This window comes from Typha angustifolia, chromosome 2 (assembly GCF_048772165.1).
Source record: "Typha angustifolia cultivar Huaian chromosome 2, ASM4877216v1, whole genome shotgun sequence".
NCBI lineage: Eukaryota > Viridiplantae > Streptophyta > Magnoliopsida > Poales > Typhaceae > Typha > Typha angustifolia.
In genome coordinates this window covers 1989360-2005131 of record NC_133240.1, presented here as the reverse complement: position 1 = coordinate 2005131, position 15772 = coordinate 1989360, and the positions used below count along the sequence as shown (strand labels likewise).

At 37.1% G+C, this 15772-nt stretch overlaps 2 protein-coding genes across 2 annotated transcripts; one reads left to right on the top strand and one right to left on the bottom strand.

Annotated features, from left to right (window-relative positions):
* Window positions 1-1584: 1584 nt before the first annotated feature.
* On the bottom strand, window positions 1585-2521 carry LOC140774359 (uncharacterized). The gene is made up of 2 exons (XM_073117327.1): window positions 2277-2521; window positions 1585-2189 (listed from the first exon to the last, which is right to left on the bottom strand). Exons 1-2 carry the CDS (start codon window positions 2436-2438, stop codon window positions 1632-1634), a joined length of 720 nt encoding a protein of 239 aa, XP_072973428.1. The 5' UTR covers window positions 2439-2521; the 3' UTR covers window positions 1585-1631.
* Window positions 2522-5003: 2482 nt separating this feature from the next.
* LOC140769349 (uncharacterized) lies at window positions 5004-8580 on the top strand. Its single transcript, XM_073110028.1, has 2 exons — window positions 5004-5184; window positions 6431-8580. The coding sequence occupies exon 2, from the start codon at window positions 6477-6479 to the stop codon at window positions 6906-6908; it is 432 nt and encodes a 143-aa protein (XP_072966129.1). The 5' UTR covers window positions 5004-5184; window positions 6431-6476; the 3' UTR covers window positions 6909-8580.
* Window positions 8581-15772: the final 7192 nt, after the last annotated feature.

Below are 15772 nucleotides of genomic sequence, written 5' to 3'. Positions count from 1 at the left end.
TATGATAGATATGTATATCCACAAAAGTATAGTTCAAAATAATCTCTTGGCTGCGAAATATGTCACAATCTGATGAGCGCCAACAAGACCATTGGAAAAGTACTTATATTGGTTAAAAGATAAATTTCAAAACCTCTAGTAAGGAATTTAAATATATGTAAGGGAAATGTAGATAAGGTGAATGTAAACAATTAGACTTAATCAAAATTTCATTTGGGCAACTTATTTTACTCATTATGACCAACAAGTAAAGTCGATCCAGAAAAACAATCCTGCAATCAATAAACAGAGAAGCAAAACAACTTTAGATTTCATTTAAAGGTCAACCAATCATCAAACTTTAGTTGGATTTTTTTATTTTTTTAATCACTACAACATTTATACATGCCACTATTCCCACATGAAATGATACATGCCAGTATGCATGCATGAAATGATAGGCAAGATGGAGAAGAATAGGTTAAACAAGAATTAGTCAAATTTGTTAATTGAATAAGCTTAAAACTGTGCTGGCCTTCAGCATGAGTAGTAGCGATAGTTGCTATTTCCTATTCTTCAACATTTTTCTATTTTCTAACTTTATTGTTATGTTTGTAGGGCTATATATCTAGTCGGAATGACTTGAATAAAAGGTAGTTATTATCCTAAAACAAATTATCTATCTCCTTCTCCCGTACTCCTCTCCTTCTTATCCAAATTCATTCTTATCAAACATTATGAAGTTCTCTCCCAATCCATGTTTAATTTGTTTAACAAAAGAATGGTTATCTAAGCCATTTAAAGAATTTTATACAGAAGTTGGGTATTAAACTATTATAGGGCATTAAACTTTCTAGAGATTGAGAATTTAATTCTTCTTAGTAATAATCTATGGTTTAATTGTAACGCCATAAGTTTCTACTATTTAAAAAAAAAAGTATATAATTCTTAAAAAATTATAAAATTGCCATGTAATTTTAATAGCAGTAACCCTATGTAGACTTGGATTAAAGTACAATGCTTATATTTTTCTTATCATATTTGACTAAATTATATGTCAAATTTGAAAATTCTCATTAAAAATAAAGTTGTCAAGGATTTGAAAATATTTTGATATATTTAAAATAATACCGATCAAATTTTATATTACAAACATACGACACCAGATATATAAATTTTTTATCATCTAAAATTTACTTGATATAATGTATTAAAATCTTATTAAATTCTCTAGAACTTTATCTTTAATTAAAAATCTTTAAATTTGACATTTAATTTGATCAAATATAATTAGAAAAATAACTACCGTACTTAAGTCCGAACTAAGACAAGAGAGTTTTACGAAATTGGGCTAATCCATACAAGGGGGTTAAAGTGCAATTAATTCTAAAAACATAAGTGAGATGGAAAATTATTTTGATATTTCATGCAAATAACCCTAGCTAGCTAGGACATTCAACGTAAATGAATAGTTGAAAAAGACTTGTTTTTCCAATATTACAAGTTAAAAATACATGACCAATGATTACGCATTACATGACTTCACAGAGGCGTATTCAATTCATACTTATTAATCTATCATGCACACAGTATTCTAATCCCTAATCAATTCAACGAGAGTTGAATTAGATTGCAGATCGTACTGCAGCTGGTCAAACACCCACAAAACTACCATTCTCCTCTTTCTTATCCTCATCTTTCATATCATAATCCGAGTACACATCGAGGAAGTAAAGCAAACAGACGAGGATCAAGGAGCATAAGATCATAGGAATGGGCCCAAAAACCCATAAGAACAAAGGGAGAGAGATATAGAAGGCATGGAGGCCAAGCGACCAGAAGTAGCTCCCTTTGTTCAAAGCCCGAGAGACGTACTCCGCCGCGAACTCCGGCGCGATGCGTTGCCTCTTGATAGGAACGGTGATGAGGATGCTCGCGTGGCTGTAGTACCGAACGGATTGCACGTTGAGGAGGAAGGCGAGTATGAAGCAGACCAAGATGGCGAAGAACTTGATGGAGAGGCCGAGGTCGCTCCGGTCCCCGAAGACGATGCTCGACCCTCGGAGAACTTGGGAGCTTCCGGTGATGCTGGCCGTCATGAGCGCGGCGATCAACGAAGTCAGCATGATGGCGGTGGAGGCTAGTAGGGTTGATGCCATTATGTTGTTCCGCAGGGTTTGGACTGCCAAGATGCCATTCTTCGCCGTGTCCTGTCATCATCGCAATAGACATAGGATCGAGTTTGTAACTAACTCTGTGTGAAAATTTCTAGGGAAATTTAGATCTAGAGAGCTGACCTCCATTATGGTTTGAACCCAAATCCGCCGGTTCATGGCGTTGATGCCGATGACGGTCTTCGCCGGGTGGCGGAGGATGCGGTAGACGAGCCAGACGTGGTAAAACACCATGATAAGTAGGCCACTAGGGACCAAGATGAAGTCTAGATCTTCTTTCTTCATGATCACAAGCAGGAGAACGAGTTCTTAGGTTGCTATCTAGCTAATTGCTATGCATGGTGATTGAGGAGCTTAAGATATATGTGATATTTTATAGTATAGAAAGAGTCGTTAGGATGTAGCTTTGCACAAAGAAAATAAACTCTTATATCAAGATAAGGTCAAAGAGTTCGGATTAGGATGGCAATAGCCATGACGATATCTTTGTACGTGTCATCTCACTAATTATTCTAAAAGTTTAAACAAACGCTTATTTTTATATTCGCATAAAGAAGTCATACTTGGAATAGTTAATTACTAGGAAAGTAAAACGCAAGCCTAGTGCTGACTTTTTTCTTTTCTTGATTTAGTATTATTTTACTCTCATAGTCGGTTCAAGCTATTTGCATTATTTTTAGGTTTCTCTATCACCACATAGCACGTAGGAGAAAGAAAGAGTGTTAAAATAGTATGGAATAAAAAAAAGATGTCCCTAGTGCTGGTGTGCATTGGATTTTACTTACTTTTCTGGGCAGATGGCAATAAATAAAAGAAATTAAAACTTTGGGCCCATCCTATTCCTATCGCATTTGCATTAGTCCTTGTCTTCAAGTTGTGCTCCGTTTGTTTTATTCCTGTAATAATTTATTACAGGGTTTTCCATTGACTCACCTAGTCGTGTGTTAGTTTGGTAGGGAAGTATACGTATAATTTTGGATGTTATATCGTTAAGCACTCAAATAGAATAATGCTAGGTCTGACCTCGCATCCGCCGTCAATCAAGGAATGCCATCTTGAAGGTTGTTCCACGAATCACCTACTGTGAACAAAAGTAGATTTTAGGGTCTTTAGGAGGGAGGCTCATATAGCCACCGACATATGTTATTATTATTTTTTTCTTTCTTGAAGATTAAGCTTGATTAAGCATGGCCTATCTCCTCAAAAAGGTCAAGGCATCATTACATATTAGGTTATATAGGTATGGGGGATAGAGTCACACGACCCCACAAAAATAGGCTGTAATACATTTTTATCCTGCTTGGTTGCTCAGTTAGTCGCACGATTACTTTTTTTCAGCACATGCAAAATTTGATGGTTTTACCCTCGGTAACTAATCCGTTAATAATCTAAGGGCAACTAACCTCAGCGTTCAAAACTCTGACTAATTTGAGCGAGTCGGACTCAACTTTAACCTTGCTATACCCCACCGCGATCCGTAGGCCAAGTTTGAGGCCTCGTGTCTTCACCTCCAATTGGCTTCTATGCTGTAGATAGCAAGGCACTGTCTGCTGTTTTGAGCACAATCCTTGATCCACTTTGATGGTCTCCTTCCGAATAGGCTCCATCTACATTGATCTTTACCTATCTTGGAGCGAGCTGCACCCATCGGGTGCTGTTAGTCCTTTCCTTTCTACTTGTTGCTCTCCTTTGCTTGGCATATTCCTTTCTCAGCTGCTCTCTGACTTATATTTTCCTTAGCAAATATTTAGAAAATTATTTTAACTCCTTTTCCGCTCTCATCTCCACTATTCTCAAAAATTTTAAAAAAAAATGCTAAGCCCATCTTTTAAATATAAATTATAAAATCACTATTCTATTTATCAAATTTATTTTATTATTTAAAATACATAAAATATTTTACTCATTTAAATCTTAAGTCCTTTTTTTTTTTGCTTATGTGACACCTCATCCAAGCTTCTCTTAATTAAGCCATTCTCTTAATTAAGCCAGAAGCCTCTATTAGGGGGGATTTGGATTTAGCATAATCGGTATCGACCCACCTAATTTGATTATTAAATAGATTATATTCATGTTAGCTCTTTTGACAATTTAACTCAAAATTAATTTGTTTAAGTATTGTGACAATCCATTTATAATGTGCACATTATGTGATTAACCATTCAATGGCTTTAATAATCTGTGTAACTCATTTAATAAGTTAGGACATGTTTATGTTTGATATTTCAACCCCTTTAATTAACTACTGGCATTAGTTGTGTGGTTTATAACACCCAAAGAATTATTCCTAATTGGCTTGCCTTAGCCTAGACCCATCCAATTACCACCTAGAGTTCAAGCTGGCCGAACCCAATCCTCAACTCCGGGGAGATTAGGCTGGGTTTGGGCTCAGAGAGTTCAATTTTGACCAAGAATAGTCAAATTAACCAACCCAGTTTAAACTTAGCTCAACACTAGCCGTTTGATCACGATCGTCCGGCCGCGCAGAACGGCACGTATGCCTTGCAACTCAAGCGAGATCGACATGGAGCGGTTGGGGCGGGCCCCACCGCCTCTCCTCCGAATTCGCAACTTAATACGTCACGTGCTAACGTCCCTCACCTCACGGCAAAATCGTCAACCCCATTCCTCCGAGTTCGCTAGAACAGCAATCAGCAAACGAGAAATGGATCCCACCTTTGTGTCTACGTGTCGAGGGCGACAACGGCTATCAGAGCTGTTGCGTGTTCGGATAAGACCAGATGAGACGACGGAATTGTTTTTGTCCCTTTTTTTCCTTTGCCAAATTCACCCCGCGGTTTCATTTGCGTTTCATTTCGTCGGTCTCCGTCTGGGCCTATAAATCGGCGTCCAGTTCGAGCTAGGAGCTCGCGTTTTGGCTTAGCACGCGGCGAAGAGTGAGGAGAGTGAGGAGCTTGCGATTTTGGAGGAAGAGGGGGAGAGAAGAGGAGAGAAGGCTCTTCGTCGTCTTGTGTTCAATTTCCCCCCTTTTTGGATTTCCTTCGGATCCCCTGCTGGTTTTCTTTTGCATGTAAGTACCCGTTTTCCCCCTATTTGGAGACTAGGGTTAGGTTTTTTTTTTCTCCCACTCTGGAAGGATTTGGGTATCTTTTTGTTTCTAATTCTATTGTCAATTTGTGTGGTGATATGAAAAAGAGATTGTTTAGGTGGACTTTTGACTAGAAATTGGTACAGATTTTGGTGTTAATAGTCTCAGTCTGTTTATTTGATTGGAGAGTCGTTAGGGTTCGATTAGCTAGATCGAAAGACTAACCATGCTCTGGATTGCGACGTAGTTGTATCATGACCAAAGAAGGAAGAGCCTTTCGCGACGTTTTGGGTGTAAAGAATAGGAAAGAAAAGGGAGAAAAAGGAGCATTTTTTTCATCCCTCTTTTGGATGCTTATCAAAATTTGGGAGGCCAATTAACGGATGTGGTTGTGGTAGGACATATTAAAGAGATTACTTCATAAATTCGTCAGTTGCCCACTATAGCAGGGTACTAATTTCAGTAGAAAATATCCTCCACTCATCAGAATGCTCTGAATAGGTCTATTTTGCCATTTTACACTGCTGCGGTACTACCTGTCTGGGAATGGCTAAATTTAGAGGGCAATTAGAGGTTGCTCGGAGAACTTTGACTCACTTAAGTAGTCGTTTTGTGAAACATCAGGTGGCTATGGCTGTTGAATCTATTGTGAAATCCAGTTTATATGTCCTTGACACAAGGAAGATGCACAGATAGCCCAATTCTTTGTTGCTTACTATCTATTTCTCAAATTTATGATCTATATTACACCTAGACTTTGTGCAGTGGTGGCAAAATGTTTCAGATTGATATTGTCTCTTTATTCTACATTCAGATTCTGAGTTCAGCATTAGATAGCTAGAGAAAGGGTGAGGGATTGGAAAGTTCAGTTATGCACTGGGTCAATGTATGGATGGAAATTTGTTGAGAATGATGGTTTCTTGCAGTTTCTTGCTGTCTACTTTTGTGATCTCTCTCTCTCTCTCTCTCTCTCTCTCTCCTCTCTCTCTCTCTCCCCATTTTCTTTCTCTGTTATCCTTCTATTTCCCTGCTTGAAGCATTAGTACCATTCCACAGAAGTGCTCTTCCCCTCTATTGTATGTTCTATGTCAGGTTTGGGCATGCAGCAGTTTGATAAGATTTGAGAACTGAAGAGTGAATCCATTAGCTTTGGTTGCATTCAATTTGAGATATTGAACAATCCTTTCTTTCTTGTTGTCTTATTCTTATTTTTTCTGTTGGACTGCAGAAAGGACGCTTTCTTTGCTAATTGATACCATACCTCAATCCAAGCAATGGAGGTATATGGCAAATCTATGATTGCTGAGCCGAGCAATGTCATTTATTTATCCAGTATTCTCAACCGTGATGGGCTGATCCCAAGTCACAAATGTGACGTAAGATGCCAAAATGAACATGTGTTCGGAAACATGTATCGCTGCAGGCTAACAGGAATTACACATATCTGTGATAAAACTTGTGATCAGAGAATTGTGTACGATAACCATAGCTCCCTTTGCAGAGTGAGTGGACAGATCTTCCCTCTTTCACCAGTGGAAGAGCAAGCTGTGAGAGGAGTTCGGAGGAAGCTTGATCTGGAAATACCTGATGACTGCGCATGTAAGCGTAGACGCAATGCTCAGCTGCATCCCTCTCCTTTCGAGAGGTCTTTTAGTGCAGTTGCTCCAATCTGCAGTCAAGTTGGAGATGGAATGGATATGAGTTAGAGCTCATCAGTTCCGCATTTACCCTTTTTTTATAATTTCTGTCATTTGATGGAAACTGAGAACTTTCATACCACGATGAGACTTGAATCCTTTTTATAGCTCCATTTGGAGTATATCTATGCTAATGGTACTTTGTAACTTTGAACTAATTTTAGACTTTAAAATTATGGTAAGCTACGTATTGACATTCCCATCTGCCTTAAGAGGAAATTTACATGAAATTTTCTGAGAATATATATTTTGGCTCTAAATTTGACTATAGCGCTCAATAGGAATCTACTAAGGTTCTAGGGTTAGTTGTGTTGGCCAACTTGGGAATATTGTAGTATGTGATGTGTAACTTCTTTGCAGCTTCTCTTTATTTTCATTTCATCTTAATTGTACTATTTCTATTCATTCCTATATTGTAAAGTAATTTGCTGAACCCTCTATTTGTATTATTGCATTTTTCTTCTGCAGCTTCTCTTTATTTTTATTTCATCTGTATTTATTTGTATTCATTCCCATATTGTAAAGTAGTTTGCTGAACTCTGATATTCATTTGTATTATTGCACTTCTCTTCTTCACATAATTATTTGTAATTATATCAGTGCTTAAATTGCCTGATAATTCTGTATTGAGTGTCTATGCTGTTCCTATTTAATACTTAATCCTGCTTATGTTCCAATATCTCTAAACTATGTGTATCTACTGCACTATACTTTGAGATGGTTTTGATGGAAGCCAGTGAAGGTTTGGTTTATGTTTGTATTGGTTGATTTGTTCTTTTAATTCCCTCTATTTGTCTGCAAAACCTTTCTAATTTCTCTTCATTCTTTGCAGTTGAACTGTTCCATCGGTTCCCTATTAACATATCTGCAACATATTTCTAAATTATAATTTTCTTCAGTCTTTACAGTTGATGTTGTCCTGTGAACTTACCAAGTTATTTTGCAGGATCTTTCAGGCAACACAACTCTTCAGAGCTAACAAATCCTACTTTGACTAGTTCCTATTGGCATGAGGATTCTTACATTATCTTCTGTTCTTTGCAGGTATGGCATATCCTCTCTTAACTTGTTAGAGCTTCACACAACAAACATTCAAGAGCAGCTGAGTGTGGCGCTTTGCCTGTTGTAGCCTGATGTCTTGAACATTATGCAAGTGCTGCAAGTTGCAACTCTTGTATGTGGTCTATAATTTAGCCATCAACCCGGCTCAAGTTAGTAGTATGAATATCCAGCAGCAAGCTTTGTAGATACTTCCTAATAGTAAGATTGAAGTCTGCTGTAAGTATTCCATGATCATATAATTCACGGTGGAATGCCTGTTACCGTGGCTGCTAGTTGATGCCTCGCAACACGCTCCAGTGTTAATCTATTGCCAAGGATGCCTTCTTGCCCATGGTGTTATAGTTGCAGAGAGCTAACTACCTTTCAATTTGCTTTGCCATTATGGGAAGAATCTTGAGTTCATTTGTTGGGGCCTTTCAATGATATAATTCACTTTTGGATTGCTTATGTATAGCCATTTTGTAATATAAAATGTGATGTGCAATCCTATTCCACATTTTTTTTATGTTTTTGCTTGAAAGGTCTGTAGACAGATCCTCTTCCACTTGATCCTTGTTTTCAATATCTTGATTGTTTTATATTTAACTGTATGATGGTCAATATAGTGATATTCTTACCAGTCCTGTCACTGAAGAATACTGTGTGATCTGCTTTGTGCTTTGACAGTGCACCTAGAACTGATTATATAGATAATCCAGTTAATTGTTTAAGTATAATATGTTTTCTATATTGCTCCTATTAGGGTGTGGTATAGATATATATTATGTGGTTTTGTTCAAGTTTTTATCAAATACCAGTTAGTTATTGTCATTATATTTTACAGGGACTATCTTCCAAACTAGATGCTGTTAAGGCAGTCTAAAATTTATAATTCCTTTTGCTTGCTTCATCTGCACTTAAAGGATTCCACTAACGTATTATATCCTTACCTTCCATCTTTATCCTGCACTGGAAGGCTTCTGCTAGAAGGACCTGGTCCTGTTTGGTTAATTTAAATGTCTGCTGTTGTTCTTTCCTCTAAATAGTTGCTAAATACTTTAGTTGACTTTAACTTTAAAGATACTTTAGTCTTTATTGCAATAAATATCTTATAGATAGCTGCAGAATCTCAACTTAGGAATATTGTAGTATGTGATGTGTACTTTCTTCGTTATTTCAAATGATTTAGGGTTCTTTAAACTAATGCACCTTAAACTATTCATATTTCTAGTGGACCTCCTCATTTATTTCTTTAATTATGTAGATGAAAAATGCCAAATGATTATTTTACTCTTAAATTTAATATTTTTTCTAAAATAATAGTTATTACGTCGTTTTCAAATTAAACCGACAATTAACGGAAAAAAAATAACATTTATAAGGTCTTACATAGTACAAGATCAATATCTCATTAAAAAATAAAATCAATATAAAAAACAAACAATAATTTTTATTATGATGATTTTTTAAAAACAAACAATAATTTAAAGGTACGGAGATTTACTTTAGCTCAGTTTAATGAGATCTTTGAAATAGTTTAATGCTCTTGATAGCTTACCCATCTACCCAAAGACTTCTCCGTCACCAAAGACCTCATTCATAATAGAAATAAACCTCGTCAGCTACCAAATATCTATGCTTCGGGCTCACTCAATTTGCGCGCGAAATAAGTAGAACTCACTCATTTCGATCAAATTAAACCAAAGAAAACAAGAGAAAACTAAAATAAACGAATGACAGATTCGATGCCAAGTTAAACTATCAATATATATATATTCTTTTTAAGTTTCTTCTCTCCCAATCCCTTTAAACACCAATCCGTTACAAAAACCATCAGAAACCAACGGTCATCTCTCCCCCGGACCGCACCCAAGCATACTCCTCGCCCTCGCGAGCTCCTCCGCCAGCGCCTTGACTTGGATCCTGAACTCCCTCGCCTGGATCACCGCCTCCGCCTCCAAATCGCCGAGCTGCGCGCAGAGCCGCTCCTCCGCCTCCTCCACCATTCGAAGCCTCTCCCTCGTCTTCTCCAACTCCGCCCTCGTCGCCTGCTCCCTCGCCGTCGCCTCCCTCACCTCCTTCTCCAACTCCTCGTTCCTCCGCCTCAGCTCCTCCGCCGCTGCCAACGGCCGCCGCTTCCCGGCTACTGGATCGGAGGAGAAGAAGGCAATCGAAATGCTCGGAGCCATGGATTGGTAACAATTGCTTTTAAATTATAAGATTTGGTTGGCGCTGTGTGGATCGGAGGTACGGGGTAGCTCCGCGTTTTATGGGATTTGGATGGTGAAGTTATAAACGATCTTATGCAAGATCGATCGTACGAAACTGAGTAAATCGTAGTCTAAATGGTAACCAATTGTGTAGAAACTTGGAGGCGATCGGCGTTCATCTGGAGAGAGGGGTGACGGAAAGGCGTCTAGGTTCGATGTACCTGAGACGGTGCCTCAAGAGGTTCAGATCTTGACACGTGACAGAATCGGTCCATGATACACAAATTAGCAAGAAACGTCTTCGACCGTTGGGTTATCCTTAGGGTGAAAATGAGTCCGATTAACTCCGATCCGACCCGTTATGATAGAAAATTTTTATTCGATTCAAATATGGATATCGGATATTTGTTTATCCGTATATTTTTTTGAATGATTTACAGTTTTTAGTTTACTTATTTAAATAGTAAATATTAATATTGTTACTACGTTATATATGATTTATAGAGATTAATTTCTCTAATTTTATATGTTTGATATACAAAAAATTTATTTGTTGTAAAACTCTTAATATTTTTGTGTTAATTATATTTAAATAAAATATTATAAACTTTTTTAATTCAATCAATATGAAGACTTGATCCTCTATCTGAAAATTATCCACATACGTTTAGTTAGAATATGGTTTTAAATTTTATTAGCCATCCAATATCCTTATCGAAATCGTATCCGAACTAAAAATATGGATCTAGACATGGGTTGAATATTATCTAATTCGTATCCAATCCATTTTCACAATCTTATTTGTGAGATGGTGCTGGGGCTATCCTAGTAGATCGGATGGGACCGGTTCGATAATCGTTATACGTGGATAATTGATAGCCACGAATCTATTTCTTAACTTTTGTTATAGAGAAATTTGCATTTACACCCTATTTATAGGCACAGCATGTTATACATATTTTTAGGAACATCTATAAAATAACACCCTCCGTTACTTTTATTATAATTTACAACTACCACGTTGATATTTATCGTTGTATCTACTTCTTTTGTTTTTTTTTATACCTCAAAAGCAACTTGGAAACACCCCAATTAGATCTAAAAGAAGATAGAATATTCTATTACCTTTAAATATAAAAATAAATAAAACACTTAAAATATCCTTTGTTTGACTTTAATTTTTTTTTTCCTTTTATTCTTATCTTAACTTAAAAATTTACTCTAGAGTTTTAAGGTTAATTTACATCTATAATTAAGATTAATTTACCTGTATTGTAACTTACCAATAAGAAAACTAGCAGTGTATTTTTGGGACACTAAAAGGAAAATGCAAGGGTCCAATAATAATTATCAACATATTAGGTGTGACTAAAGGCAAAACATAAGGTCTTTTTGGTAATTTCCTAATTTTTAAAACTTTAAAATAAAATATCAAAGTACTCAAATTACCCATTAGGCGGCCCTAACAATTGATGAGGATCAACCCATTCACCTTGGCTAGCAGTGGGGGTGACAAAATAAACGAGCGGCTTGAGCTAAGCCGAACCTAAATAATTTTGTTGCCTAAAATGGAATTCCGAGCCATGCCTAAATGATTTTTTGGGCTCAAATAGAATTTCGAGCTGAGCTTGAGGCAGAGCTGGCTCACTCAGACTTAGCTAAATGAGCTCAGTTCATAACATTATTTATTAATATTATATATATATAAGTATATCTATAATCATTAGATCTTTGATCTAAAGATAAGTTTGATAGGCTTCACTAAAATAGCCTAGTTTTAGGCATGGGATCAGCTCGATCCATCTCGGTTTGAATTTGGTTAGACATAATTATTAGGCCCGACCAGCCCAAATTTGGCCCAAATTTGCTCGGTTTAAACTGGACTAAGCTCGGCCCGAGTCTGATTTAGACTCGGCCCAACTCGAGCCCGAGATGGTAGTGGGAGATATGGGCTAAGCCTTTGCCCACTCGGTTCGGCTTGGCCCAGCTCAATCCACTACTCTCATCTATAGCCCAATTCATAATATATGCATATTCTTATAAATTTTTTAGTCTCACATTGGATATTTAGTGAATTACATATCAATATATAAATATGTTCCCATAAAAAATAACTAAAATATAATATTTAACCTCACCATTAACTCAGCTCAATAAAATATAATATTTTTTATATTTAACCTATTATGTTAGCGTTATTATACCGAACCAAAGCCCAATATTTAATGAGCTAGTGGGCGGTAACAGGCTAGAATATTCTAGCCCAATTTGAACTCAGCCTGGCTCGAGTGATTGGTGGGTCGAGCTGTGAACAAATATTTAAGCTCGGTTGCCCGAAAAGCCCGGCTTGAACTTGGCTTGGCTTGCCCAATGATCACGTCTAAGTTTGGTTTGTAATATAGACTCGATTTAGGCTTGGGCTCAACTTAACCTCGGTTTGGCTCAGCCAAGCCTGAATAAAAAAATGTAGATTCGAAATTAATTTACTCCTGTAATAACCCCAAAAAAAAAAAAAAAAAGAAAAGAAAAGAATAATAATAATAATATATAAATTGAAAAAAAAATAATAATAAAAATAAATAAAAGAGACAAAAAGAAAGAAATAAAATAAAATAAAAAATATTGGCGTTGCATGGCACGAGCTCGTGCCATGCAACGTGGGCGCGTGTTGGGGGCGCCACGTGCGCCCACAACCGCCGGCCCGGCCAACCGGGCCGGACCAGCTAGCTGCGGCGGGCCCCGCCGCCGCCGCAGCCGCCGCCTTTCCCCCTCCTCCACCGCCTTCCCTCTCTCTCTTTATATATCTCTCTCTCTCTTTCTCTCTCACATATTCTCTCTCTCCCCCCTCTCTCTCTCTCTTTTCTCACATATTTTCTTGCCGACGCCGGTCTACCACCGCCGTCGCTGCCGTCGCCGCCGCAGCACCACCCTCACCGCCTCTCTCTCTCTCTCTCTCTTTTGATCTCTCTCTCTCTCGAACCCTCTCTTTCTCTCCTTCCCTTGCCGACGCCAGCCTACCGCCGCCGTCGCCGTCGTCGCCGCCGCACCACCTTCTTCTTCTCTAACTCCCTCGTTCTCTCTCTACCCTTCTCTCTTTCTCTCTCTCTAGCACCGCTCTCTTTCTCTCCTCGCCGACGGCTTCTCGTTGTCGCCGTCGTCGCCGCCGCACCACCTTCTCTCTCTCTTACCCTCCTCTCTCTCTCTCTCTCTCTCTCTCTCTCTCTCTCTCTCTCTCGAGCTCTCTCCCTTCTCTTATCAACGCCAGCCGCCGCTGTCGCTGTCGCCGTCGCCGTCGCCACCGCCGCAGCCTAGGTGAGCCTCCCTTCCTTCTCCTTCTCTTCTTCTTCTTCTTCTTTCTTCTTTCTTCTTTCTTTCTTTCTCTTCTCCTTCCTCTCTTCTTCTTCTCCATTCTTGGCCTCCTCCTCCTCTTGTTGTGTAGCAGACAGTGTTGGAAGAGGACTATTATTATTATTTTTTTATATAATTACTTCCTAATGATAAGTAACATAGTCTATTTAGATAATTAATTATTTTGATAATTTATAACTAATATAATTTTACTAAGCATTTTAGTATAATAATTTATTAATTACAATTATAAATATTGCCTATAAATTTATTTAGAGTTTTAGTTATTATTTATTAGTGAATATATGTAGTCTTATATTTATATTTAACTTATATTATATATGTCTATTTTTAGTATATTAGTATTGTCTAATAGTTTGTATAAAATGGAATACTAGAATTGCAGATTATTTTTGTATAATAGGATAATGATTATTTTATGTATAATCTAGGATTAGTTAAATAAGAGTAAGTATTACAAAATAACTAGTAATAATATTATTCTATAATTATTTTTTTATTAAATCATATATATAGACGTCTTGGTTATTTATAAAAAGGAGATAAATTACTATATACTTATTTTCTATAATTACCAAATTAGGATTTTATTAAATAAATATAAATAACATATTAATATTGCCATAATTAAATTTATCCTATAAATCTAATCAATATTAAACCTAATAAAATATCATATTTTACTCGAACGAATTATAATCAGATAAACAACTAACTTTATGTTACTTAAACATTTTCAGACTCTGAACCCCCGTTATTTGAGACCCTGAGGATCTCACCAGCGTCGAGTGGTAGTTGATTGATGGACCCGAGGGATACGTGTGTTGAGTATTCTGATAAGATGTGAGTAGTCTTATCCCCTAGATCCCTTTCTCAAATTATGATTTATTATATATTATGTACATGCATGTTTTGGCCTCCAGCATGATTATATGACTTTATATAGAGATGATTTCAGTCGAGCATATATTTTATCATGCATTTGATTAGACTGATCTGGGATATGAGTACATTGGTGATATATAGAGATGATTGGAGATGATTATGCTATTATGGTTTTATGTTGGGATGATCTCTATCATGAGTATGCATGTGATAGATTAGCATGAGTATGCATGTGTTAGATACATGGTTGGAGTTTGCATTACATCATTTTTCTCTCGGCTTCTTTACCACCTAAATTCCTGAGTTGTATGATCTGTTGTCGTACTAGATATATGCATATGATTTATCATGTATAGAAAATCATAAAAGTACATGTGTATGTGATGTGATGTGATGTGATGTGATGGCTGGAACGGTATCTGGTCCGGACTGGTACTGGACATACTCTTAGCGTATGGCAGAGTATGGTGATGGCTGATAGTTGTACTCTTAGCGTATGACAGGGTACAACTATCATTGATATACCCTTAGCGTATGGCAGGGTATGATTACTTTCTTCAGAGATACCCTTAGCGTATGGTAGGGTATGATTTATCTACAGAGATACTCTTAGCGTATGACAGGGTATGCTCTGAGCTTGTGACATGATGTGTATCGAGTTTGGGGCCGGGTACCGTAGTCCAGCATGGTGGATGATATTCAGAGTTGAGACGGGTGATTGTGATAGTGAGAGATTTGTGAATTATATCTTGCTCTGACATATATGATTATCTAGTAGTTGGCATGCATCATGCATCATCATTGTTGTGACTAATATCATTGGATCATAATTGTTATACATGATATGGTGTTATATTCGGTGATGTTATATAATTTCGGTTGAGGATATAATATGGTCATTCATGAGAACTGATTTCATTGATATATATGTCATTGAGGATACATATATATATATGTTCATACATGACATCATACTGCTTTCTGATTCATATTATCCAGTACATGATTTACTCTCTGTTTGGCTTCACTGATTCGGGGTAAGGTCTATTCATTGAGCCTTTTGCTCATGACTCTCTTTATTTCTTTTCTAACCCCTCAGATATGTGGTACGTGATAGCGACTTGAGAAGATATTTTAGAGTGATGATGAGGTGAGCTATATATGCGAGATGGCATAGATGATAGTTTATATAGAAATTGAGTTGTACCAGTATTTGATATTTGTACTCTTTTGTATTAGACGATGATTTATATAATACAGGTCGAATCATAGTGTACTCTTGTATCAGTTGTTTAGTTGTATCTTGATGGTTTGTTGTGGCCTGTGTGGGTCCTGCCAGATTATGTAGCGGTCTAGTGTGTATTATTG